General features: G+C 44.0%; 1 protein-coding gene and 1 long non-coding RNA gene across 5 annotated transcripts in view; one reads left to right on the top strand and one right to left on the bottom strand.

Annotated features, from left to right (window-relative positions):
• Window positions 1-12,038, bottom strand: part of LOC131130812 (uncharacterized) — a 96,728-nt gene that overhangs the window by 38,606 nt on the left and 46,084 nt on the right. The gene's annotated exons all lie outside the window — the stretch shown is intronic.
• LOC131130811 (potassium voltage-gated channel subfamily D member 2-like) overlaps window positions 5,449-12,038 on the top strand; it is a 55,357-nt gene continuing 48,767 nt past the window's right edge. Inside the window, exons 1-2 of one of the 4 annotated variants that reach the window (XM_058074830.1) lie at window positions 5,449-5,828; window positions 6,061-7,178. In XM_058074830.1, the coding sequence (XP_057930813.1) occupies window positions 6,067-7,178 (1,112 nt within the window). In that variant the 5' untranslated portion in view covers window positions 5,449-5,828; window positions 6,061-6,066. Of the gene's footprint in view, window positions 5,829-5,938; window positions 7,179-12,038 lie in introns of those variants that run through there. The other 3 variants (XM_058074828.1, XM_058074829.1, XM_058074831.1) reach the window with 3 other exon arrangements.

Raw genomic sequence — 12,038 nt, 5'->3', positions numbered from 1 at the left:
TGTAGGTTAAGAGATGTAGGTAAATACACAAAGCCTGAAGATACATAGGTTATGAATAAAGAATATATAGAGGAGTGTGTGCATATATAGTATATATGGTATCTCACAACAGTGAGTTTTCCTCTCAACCATTTTTACTACAGTGCATCTTTTCAAGAAAATGTTTCAAGGGATTCCAATTTCAAGGGAACTAGCAATGAAGCTTGGCTATACTTTTGAGCATTATGGAAAGTGTCATTTTTATAGTAATGTCCCTTGAGAGTATTTGCATTGTGTTTCTTACAGTATGTGAAGGCTGAGCTACCTTTCTTATTATTTTCCTTACAGAAATACAGATGTATTTTGTTATGGCTGTTCAAAAGTATGATCTAAACTTGAGTTTAATGTGTAAATAAAACATTTGGTTGGAATAATGTACCTTTTGGGTTACGGTTACAAAGAACACCTAAAACATTGACAAAATGTGACCAAATAAAAGCCTCAAAATGTCAAAACTTCTGCTTCTACTTTTCAAAAAAGATGCCACAAAATCAAGCATTTTAGACAACTATAATCATAAAAAAAGCCTGTGAAATCCTGGAGGGACTGATTAACCGCAGTAAGCCCCCTTAAGGACCCTGTTTACAAAATTCATCCCATTGCACAATTTAATCCCAAAGACTCCAGCATCATTTTACTTACATAGCGGTTCAAAATGTCAGCAAACACAATTTGGCAGGACAGGGGGAACCAGATTATGTAATTACTGGAAACCCCTTGTCCCTAAACCTGTTCTCAGAAGATGTTTATCCCATAAATCGTTAAGCGCTGTATTTGGTAGAAAAGATCACACCAGTTAATTTTAGCCTGGCTTTGAAAACTCTAATACTGCAATTGGCTGGCAAGTCGTCCGGAGTGTACACTGCCTCTTGCCTAAAGTCGGATGGGATAGGCTACAGCATAACCGGCGTTCCCAGTGAAATATGTACAGACAAGCGGATAAGAAAAGCTAATACTGTAGCAAGTACTAAAAAGAGATGCTGGAAAAAGCGAATGCGAGAAGAGTAAGCGACCAGAAATGTAATGGCACAATACAATGTAATGGTTGAACAAGGAGTGAAAGCCATGTAACAATCTGGCAACAAGTGAATCTCCCAGCATGGTTTAAGACTGATTATGATTGCTTTCAGGCGTGTGTAGGTGGCTCCGCCCCTGCAAGACCAGCAGTGCACCGCAAGACAAAACAGACAGGCGAAATCAAAGCACCTCCACTCAACAGGAAGTATTTGTTTTTCATTTCCTCCCACATTCCAAAAACATGCTAGGTTAATTGGTGACTCCAAATTGTCCATAGGTATGAATGTGAGTGTGAATGGTTGTTTGTCTATATGTGCCCTGTGATTGGCTGGCCACCAGTCCAGGGTGTACCCCGCCTCTCGCCCAAAGACAACTGGGATAGGCTCCAGCATACCTGTGACCCTCGTGAGGATAAGTGGCATAGAAAATAGATGGATGGATTTAATGGAGAATTACACAAAAGCAAAGCAGATTCATGTTTTGCATTTGTTGCTTGTCTGTACCGAAATCAACCTTAAAACTGACATTTCTGATAAAAAACTGACATTTCTGATATTTCTAATATTTCCCAAACCATGGTATTGGCATGCTTTGAACCCCTCATTGTGTCAAAAATGTTGCTACAGAAACAACCGTACTGTGTTTAATACCCTGATATCCTTGAATGATTTCTTCATGGAAAATACCAGCAAAAATGCCAAGATGAATTGTTCAACCTTGTTAAGGACACTTTGGTGTAATTACTTGATCCATGTGTAAATCCATAAACGTAGAGGCAATTAATTAAATAGGCTGCACAGGTCTGAGTCAACACTAATAATCTCAAATGACCTTGGAACTTCTTTAAATAGAACGCGTACATAAAAGTGTACCGCATACTGGATTATATTACTTTCCATTTTTCAGTATCGACATCAGGGCATAGGAGTATTAGGAGTACCAGGACATAGAAACTCAATCTGTTAATTGCTCAATTGCAGGTATTGTTGGACCGCTTAGTCTTAATCATAACATTTTTGGAAAATTAATTGCTTCCATCTTTGTGGGAACAGTTGAAGGAGTGCAGTGCAAAATGTTTACAAACTTTTCATTCATTCATTTTCTACCGCTTTTTCCTCACGAAGGTCGCGGGGGTGCTGGAGCCTATCCCAGCTGACTGCGGGCAAGAGGCGGGGTACAACCTAGACTGGTCGCCAGCCAATCACAGGGCACATATTGACAAACAACCATTCACACTCACATTCATACCGATGGACAATTTGGAGTCACCAATTAACCTAGCATGTTTTTGGAATGTGGGAGGAAACCGGAGTACCCGGAGAAAACCCACCCATGCACGGGGAGAACATGCAAACTCCACACAGAAATGGCCGAGGGTAGAATTGAACCCTGGTCTCCTAGCTGTGAGGTCTACGCGCTAACCACTCGACCACCGTGCCGCCCTAGTTTACAAACCTGACCAGGAAAATGTTATAGTTCGCATTATTTTTGCTGATCATCTTCCCAAGAGACAATATAGAAATCATATAGAAATCTATAGAATACAATCCATAGAAATCAGATTGGTTACTGTCTTCTGCAAATAAGTGACCACATTATATCCCCTCATAGTGAACATGTCCAAAGTGTGTATTTAGTATGATCACCATTGTTATCTAGCACTGCCTCTTGTACATGGAATTCAAACAGTTCAGGTCTGTAGACACCAACCCTGTCCTTCAGAAGTGTGTTTGGCTTTCTCGTCATGTTGCAAAACCAGTTCCCTAAGGTAGGCAATCATGCTCTCAGGAGCTGTCCTTGGTGCTGAATCCACACAAAGGAGTGCTGAAAGACGGGTGACTCCAAATTGTCCATAGGTATGTATGAATGTGAGTGTGAATGGTTGTTTGCTTCACTATACTGCTGTACGTGTGGGAATTCACGTTTGCCCTCAATGAACCGTATCTTCCCAGTGCTGACAGCACTCATGCACGTTTGGCGCCATGAGATTTACATCAGCAATAGCGGCTATGTGTTGAGTCATTTTGAGTGCTACATCTATAGAGCTGTACACTGACTACTCTAAAGTATAACAAACTTTAATTTTCAAAATGTTGTCTAAAGACGATATACTGCAAAAGTAACTTTTCACAGAGCAATAGAAGCTGCTATGACAATGCAATGGGGACCGAAAGCCATCGTATTCCCACTGCCTCACGCTCTTTTTCCAATTCAAGTAAAAACATCAAAAGCAAATAGCTTTATTTCATTCTTTTACTAAGATTGCTTTGCATTGCTTCGAGCTGATGTAAATGCTAAACAAGCACTTTGTTATAATTTACATGAGAACACTGTGGCTATCTGACAGGCTTGCAGCTCGTCTGGCTTGCTGCTCCACCGGGGTGCCTGTATTTGGTGCCATTTGGCAACTGCTAGAATATTTAAATGCCCTGATGAATACATCGCCCCCGGGCCTGACTGCTCCCACTGAACGCTGAGTGTGCTCGGCATACACTAATGGGACTACTGACACTCCTGTGCATTCATCCTACAAAAAAAAGGAAGAAAGAAACGTGGCTCAGTGCCAGAGGGGACCAGAGACTGTGTGGTTTGAATGCTGGGCTATGAGAACTACAAAAAGCAAGAGGCCACAGGTCTGACTGACGCATCATCTAATGTGTCTGTCGGCACGCACTTATCCCCCCAACACCTCCCACCCCCACCCCCTTTGTTGAACTGCCCTTGAGCAAGACACTCAGCCAGCTTGCACACTTGTTGCAAACTGACAGTGTTTGGACTGAGAGCTGCAGTGCATTTTACAGAGACGGAGAAAGAAAGACACATGCACCTCATTTCTGTTTGGAGCTCATGGTCAGCAAGACCATCAGTTTTCTGGAAGCTCAGCAGATGTGTGTGTACTTAAGCATGACTGAAGCCCTGTGAGCTCAGCTCAGACGGGAAAACATCCACAGCAAAGTGACTGCAGTGGATGCCGGACAAGCTTCTGCAAGCTCAGGTGCTGTCCTTGGTGCTGAATCCACACAAAGGGGTGCTGAAAGACGGGGTTTGAAAGACAAGAGTCCCATAAAAGCTCGCTCTTTAGTATCCCTCATGTCCCAACAGCTCGGACATGAAGTGAAATAGAGTTTGTCGGTGCAACACTTGCTTCACAGTGGACGCAGCTGTCTTGAAATCCCCCCTGGAGATGTCTGCGCAGTGTTATGGAATACAAGAGACATTTCATCGATTATGCTTATTTGGGGAAAATGTCAGCGTAGTGAGCGGCGCTTGCCCCCGCGACGATGTTGACCTTTGTGAACCGTGTAAATCTGTTGAGCTGCATCAGAACGATGCAGCTCAGAGATGGTATTGATCGGTGTTCATCGCTGTGGCTCGGAAATTCAAAATGCGGAACAAAAGTCGGGGGGAAATAATATGTATAGCAAAGTCTTGACTTGCGTTGGCGAAAATTCACTTTAGGATGACAACAAAGTTTAGTTTTTATTGTCAATCATTCATTCATTCATTCATTTTCTACCGTTTTTCCTCACGATGGTCGTGGGGAGCCTATATGTTTTTGGAATGTGGGAGGAAACCGGAGTACCCGGAGAAAACCCACGCATGCACGGGGAGAACATGCAAACTCCACACAGAGATGACCGAGGGTGAAATTGAACCCTGGTCTCCTAGCTGTGAGGTCTGCGCGCTAACCACTCGTCCGCCGTGCCGCCTATTGTCAATCAATTGTCTTCATATTTTCCATAGCTATGAATGTGAGTGTGAATGGTTGTTTGTCTATATGTGCCCTGTGATTGGCTGGTGACCGGTCCAGGGTGTTCCCTGCCTCTCGCCCAAAGTCAGCTGGGATAGGCTCCAGCATACCCCCACGACCCTATTGGGAATTAAGCAGCATAGTAAATGAATGGAATGCACAGGGTCAAAATATTAGAAACACATGCACTCTGCTATGCATTAGGTTAAGAGAGGTTGAATATTTTGGGCCTCTAATGTAATTCAATAACATCAAAATATTAGACGCAGTTCCACAGTCACATTAAGTCAACATATTAAATATAAATGAATAGCACTTCATGGCATATAAAGCAAATACTCACAGGGGAGACAACAATCCCCACCTCAATTTCCATCATTTTAGCAGTTATAGTAAATAAATAATATTGGGATTGGTTCACCGCTGCGAGGGTTGTTATTGTGCAACATCCCTGGGGGATTTTGGAGATGCCGCCTCTGCTATGACAACACAATGATGACTTCCCTTGGCTGTGAAGCAGCAAAGGAATTTCTGGGTGCAGATTGGACCACTCCTCTCTCTCTCTCTCCCTCTCTCTCTCCCTCTCTCTCTGTGTCTCTCTCTACTCCAGTCCTCTTTGGGCTTGCTGGTGAGAAAGAAGGGGGAGGGTGGTCTTGCAGTCGACGGAAAGGAACAGGACTTTATTGAGGAGGAGCTGCAATGGTAGGGGGAGAAAAAAACCCATCGCCTTGCGTTGCGGATGGTTGTTGCAAAGAGGAAGGAGGGGGAGCAAAATAGCGCGCTGAAGCAAATAGCCACTTTGTGCTGCTGAGAGGCTGCCGGCTGCTTTGTTTAACTTGTTGATGCGACGTTATTGTGCTGTTTTATTTTGCTGTGTGTGTGTGTGTGTGGGTGTGCGCGCGTGTGTGTGTATGTGTGTGTCTGCAGTACAGATAGATGGGAAGCGATATGGAAAGTAGTCTCCTGCGAGGATTTGATTAAACTCCCCGTAGAGGCAGTTTAAGGAGCAGCCTTCCCCAAGGTGGGTGCTATTTTCTTTGGCTTTGAGGAAACAAAAGATAGACAAAATCAGTTTGCCGCAAAGTGATTCCCTATGCGCAGGAATTGGAATGCGTCTAAATTGTTCTCCAGGTTCTCTTGAGCCAGAAGGGTGATTCATAAGCCCGACCGTCCCTGTCCTATTCAACCCCGCAGATGCTCTTCACCCCCGGCGCCTTTACACTGTGATAACCGGAGCGCAACACTTCTTCCAGGTCAGCATGGCAGCAGGTGTGGCGGCGTGGCTCCCCTTCGCCCGGGCGGCAGCCATCGGGTGGATGCCCGTGGCGAGCACGCCGATGCCCGTCCCGCCGCAGGACAAGCGCAAAGCTCAGGACGGTCTCATTATTCTCAACGTGAGCGGCACCAAGTTCCAGACGTGGCGGACCACGCTGGAACGCTACCCGGACACTCTGCTGGGCAGCACCGAGAAGGACTTCTTCTTCCACGAGGAGAGCAACGAGTACTTTTTCGATCGCGACCCGGACATATTTCGGCACATTCTCAATTTCTACCGAACCGGGAAACTACACTACCCGCGTCAAGAGTGCATCTCGGCCTACGATGAGGAGTTGGCCTTTTTCGGGATCATCCCAGAGATTATCGGGGACTGCTGCTACGAGGAGTACAAGGACAGGAGGCGCGAGAACGCCGAGCGCCTCCAGGACGACGAGGAGATGGACATGACCAACGACGTCACGCCTGTCAACCTGACAGCTCGGGAGTACCTGTGGCGAGCGTTCGAGAACCCGCACACCAGCACCCTGGCGTTGGTCTTCTACTACGTCACCGGCTTCTTCATTGCTATCTCGGTCATGGCCAACGTGGTGGAGACGGTGCCGTGCGGGACGCTGCCCAACAGGTCCAAGGAGGTCTCCTGCGGGGACCGCTACGCGCTGGCCTTCTTCTGCTTGGACACGGCGTGCGTTATGATCTTCACGGTCGAGTACCTCCTGCGCCTCATCGCGGCACCGAGCAGGTACAAGTTCATGAAGAGCGTCATGAGCGTCATCGACGTGGTGGCCATCATGCCTTACTACATCGGCCTGGTCATGACCGACAACGACCAGGTGAGCGGCGCCTTCGTCACGCTGCGCGTCTTCCGGGTCTTCAGGATTTTCAAGTTCTCCCGGCACTCGGCGGGCCTGCGTATCCTGGGCTACACGCTCAAGAGCTGCGCCTCCGAGCTGGGCTTCCTGCTCTTCTCGCTCACCATGGCCATCATCATCTTCGCCACGGTCATGTTCTATGCGGAGAAGGGCTCCACTGCCAGCAAGTTCACCAGCATCCCTGCAGCCTTTTGGTACACCATCGTCACCATGACAACGCTGGGGTAGGTCAACCACGCCCTTGAAATCATAATGATGATAAAGTCTACCAATTAGTGGTCACTCATTATGAGGGGCTGTGCCTCGTCATATCCAGCAGATGGCGCAGATTTCCTCTTTCCTTGAGGCCGTTTCTATTTAATACAGAGCAACAGGTGTGAGTCCAATGGATGTTATTAGCCGAAGCGACTCAGTAAATATAGTTTATATGTAATACAGAGCAGCAGAGATTCCTCTTTGTATTAAATACTTAAGATCGGAACCTATCCCATTAAGGTAGTAACTCTTTGAGGTAGTACCTTAAGTAGTACCTTAACTTCCTTAAATCTGAGTGGTATTTTGCACAAAAAGTGTGTAGATATCCATAAGTGTAAATACAATCCTTGTAGTGGTGTCAGGTAGTTCATAGTGGGCATGACTGATTTTCACTGGGTGTGAGTCCAATGGAAGTTATTAGCTGGAGCAACTAAGGAAATATTGTTTATATGTAATACAGAGTAGCAGAGATTCCTCTTTGTATTAAATACCTAAGGTCGGAACCTATCCCACTAAAGTAGTAACTCGTTGAGGTAGTACCTTAAGTAGTACCTTAACTTCCTTAATTCTGAGTGGTATTTTGCACAAAAAATGTGTAGATATGGTAGGACCCGTTTAATATAAGTTTAATAAAAGTTTAATATAAGTATAAATACAATCCTTGTAGTGGTGTCAGGTATAGTTCATAGTGGGCATGACTGATTTTAACTGGCCCATGCAAGTATTATGACTAGTTCATGCAGGGCATCTCAATAAATTACTATATCTTTCAAAAGTTGATTTATTTCAGTAGTTCAATTCAAAAAGTTAAACTCAAGTCCTCAAACTCTATAACAAAATTTATTGCGATGCACCTGTATGAACTCTGCCTAGCAACAAGTGTGATGAGCAGGAAAAAAGAGTGCAATGCTGTTGCAGCTGAAAAAAAAGTCAGCAGTGAAATGAGTTACAAAATGTACATTATTTATGTTGTCGATGTCATGTATAGTACGAGTTTAAAAATTAAACCAGTCTGGTTTTTTTTACGATTACTGCAATCATATCGTCACGTGTAATAATAATATAATCATACATATGTAGAGTTGAGCATTGGTTTTGATGCACATACAGGTGAGCATGGTGGAGGGATTTTTTTAATTGTCTTTTGTGTTCCTCAGCCAATTAGAAGGCTTGGTGAGGATCATGCTCTGCCTGTTGATAAGCACTGCACAATACTGTACTGCATGGACAATCAACACATTCCGCTGCATTACATTATAGACAAAAAAAAGTTCGACTCACAGGTACAGTGTCAGCTCCTCTATTGTGGCGCAAAATAATTAAAGTACACGAAGATGATTACATCGTAGTCGGTTAAAAATTAATTAGTGTATGTATTGACGCGTGTACTCAGGCAGTGGCCCTGTGTGGGTTTCTAATATTGTTATTATTATTCACATGATGATTATACTGGTGTGTGTTACATTGCCATCATTCAGCACTGCTCAAGCCTTCTGGGTGCGGTGTGAAGTGCTGAAAAGTTGCGTCAGTGATCCGACAGGCTGCCATCTGCTTTTTTTTCTTTGTTTTTACCTTCTGGGAACGATAAACCAGAACGTGGGGTTTGGCTGCCTCGGGCGGGATTTGCTAGTTATGCAGTGGGGGAATAATAATAATCAGGCCGTTGTTTGAAAAATAAATGTTTTAAAATATCTCAGTTGGTTTGGTTGAATAACTGCATCCAGTGCTCATCTAGGTTTGATGAAAAAGTGTGAGTGTGGTCACATGATGAACAATGCAAAATGACTTGTGTATGTTGACTCGCATTTTATACCAGATCAAACACATCTAGAGACATTGTGCAGTCTCTATGATTAGTTTAAATGACATAGGTTTTGTTTGAGTCTTTCTATTTAAAAAACATATTCACTGGACACATCATTAGGTACCCCACATAATCTAATCACATCCATTTCTAATAACTCATATCTTCAATGTAGCTAAATATTAGGGGTGTTCACGAGAAAGAGACTTTTAATGTTCATTCATTCATTTTCTACCGCTTATCCTAACAAGGGTGCTGGAGCCTATCCCAGCTGTCTTCGGGCGAGAGGCGGGGTACACCCTGGACTGGACTGGTGACCAGCCAATCACAGGGCACATATAGACAAACAACCATTCACACTCACATTCATACCTATGGACAATTTGGAGTCACCCGTCTTTCAGCAACCCTTTGTGTGGATTCAGCACCAAGGACAGCACCTGAAAGTCACCCATTAACCTAGCATGTTTTTGGAATGTGGGAGGAAATGTGGGAGGAAAACCGGAGAACATGCAAACTCCACACAGAGATGGCCGAGGGTGGGATTGAACTCAGGTCTCCTAGCTGTGAGGTCTGCACGCTAACCACTCGACAGCCTACTTTTAACGTTCAATTTAAGAACAGAACTGAATGGACAAACTGTTTTATCTACAAAACAATGCAGGTGCATTTTGAAATATTCTTCCATAGATTTTCTGCCAAAAAATATCATGATCAACATTGTTTGTGTGCTGTTTTTGTATATGTACATTGCCGATCAGACATCTCAGTGTGTAGTTTTTTTTTCCCCACATGGGTAAACTGGGTTGGGTTGATATGTTTGAGGTGTTGCCTTTTATACTGGCTCGTTCATGTCGGTGAGCTTCTTGCTCATTCCGACACAGGAGCAGTCGAATTGGCTTTGCAATCATCTTTTTTCCCCCCCTAATCCATCCCCACCCCACCCACATCCGCCAGACAAAGTGACTGTGACTGCACGACTGACAAGGCGTCAAGACGTTGTTCTATGGAACACTGTTTTTCTATGAAGAGTCACTTATTTATTTATTATCGCAAGACAGTTTTTTTTTTCTTATTGAAGGAGAAATCTTGTCACCGTTGACACAAGATCTGGCAATCTCAAAATAAAATGTGAGATTATTTAGAGTTCTTACTGCCGTGTAAAGCTACCGTTGAACTCAACACCAGTCAAACTTCCTACTCTCCCGGCTCAAAAATGACATCTGGAGCATAATTAGTGATATGCTCGATCCAGGGCTCGGATCCAGGGACTGCCACCTCCAGCTCAACACTGTTCAGCTCAGCTCAGCACCACGAGTCAGTGCACAGATAAAAAAAGATGAATTGTGTCTAAGGGAGTACTTATCGATGGGGTGTAAAGTAGATATTGCCACGCTCACCTCTTTGTGTTTCGGAAGAGGCGTTTGACAAATATATTCCTCCTAAACTAAAACGTAATGGGGATGTTTGTGTCACTGCGCTGTGAGCTATACGGACTTGCCAAGCAAGCTGCTGTAAAGGCTATAGGAGGTACTAAGGTACTAAGGAGGAACTAGTAGTTCACCACATTTCCTTTTAGGAAAGTACAATGATGCAGACAGTAACACTCCGAACATTTTACATTTATTTTTAGGTGGTTAAATGTCCTTATTGCATAAAGTTCAGCATTATTAGTTGTACCACAATGCTTTTGTCTTATGCACTTGTCTTTGCCAGTTTACATATTTCAACAGGAATGCCAAGTATTCCCAAACAGGAAACGATAACGACAAAAGAGACATTTTCGATCAAGTTACATTTCCTGTCCCTCACTTAATGTGTTGGAACTCCGAAAACCTCTGTAGCGTAAAATGAATTAAAAATCTGATAACGAATACATGTACCATTACACCCTGAATATTTTATGATAGTGGTAACTAATTTGATTGTGGATTGATGGGTTATAGGCTGCACGGTGAACGAGTGGTTAGCGCAAAAGCTAGGAGACTCTGTGTGGGGTTTTGTATGTTAATTAGTGACTCCAAATTGTCAGGTGACAAGGGTTCGATTCTCCGTTTTCCCCGTGCGTGGGTTTCACATTTCACATTCCAAAAACATGCATGTTATTATTCATTCATTCATTTTCTACCGCTTTTTCCTCACAAGGGTCACGGGGGTGCTGGAGCCTATCCCAGCTGTCTTCGGGCAAGAGGCGGGGTACACCCTGGACTGGTCGCCAGCCAATCACAGGGCACATATAGACAAACAACCATTCACACTCACATTCATACCTATGGACAATTTGGAGTTGCCAATTAACCTAGCATGTTTTTGGAATGTGGGAGGAAACCGGAGTACCCGGAGAAAACCCACACATGCACGGGGAGAACATGCAAACTCCACACAGAGATGGCCGAGGGTGGAATTGAACCCTGGTCTCCTAGCTGTGAGGTCTGCGCACTAACCACTCGACCGCCGTGCCGCCCCTGCATGTTATTATTATTCATTCAAAATTATTTAAATTATTTGTGCAATTTACTTTTTACGCTGCACATTGTTGTTCATATTTGATGTCATCTATTTATTATCCACATTATTATTAAATAATTATTATTTATTATTATACGGGAGCCAGGCAACAACATTTCGTTGGCAATTTCACTGCTGTGTTATTGTGCAATGACAATAAAGGAATTCTATGTCTATTTGGCAACATAGGTATGAATGTGAGTGTGAATGGTTGTTTGTCTATATGTGCCCTGTGATTGGCTGGCGACCAGTCCAGGGTGTACCCTGCCTCTCGCCCAAAGACAGCTGGGATAGGCTCCAGCATACCTTGTGAGGATAAGTGGTATAGAAAATGGATTCTTTGGTCAAATGGATACTATTTATTCAATGAATCAATAGTGGTATATAATGTAGCGTGTGGGGGGGGTGTCCTATTTGGCAGGAGTTCGCCAGTCGGAACTTTTTGAAACCTTTTCACCGTAAGTCTGATAGTCAATGATGCTTTGTAGCCGCCCGCTATCATGATGCCTTTCCACTA

The sequence above is a fragment of the Doryrhamphus excisus genome, chromosome 6 (assembly GCF_030265055.1).
Source record: "Doryrhamphus excisus isolate RoL2022-K1 chromosome 6, RoL_Dexc_1.0, whole genome shotgun sequence".
Taxonomy (NCBI): Eukaryota; Metazoa; Chordata; class Actinopteri; order Syngnathiformes; family Syngnathidae; genus Doryrhamphus; species Doryrhamphus excisus.
The sequence above is the reverse complement of the archived record's forward strand: the minus strand, read 5'-3'. Positions and strand labels throughout refer to the sequence as shown.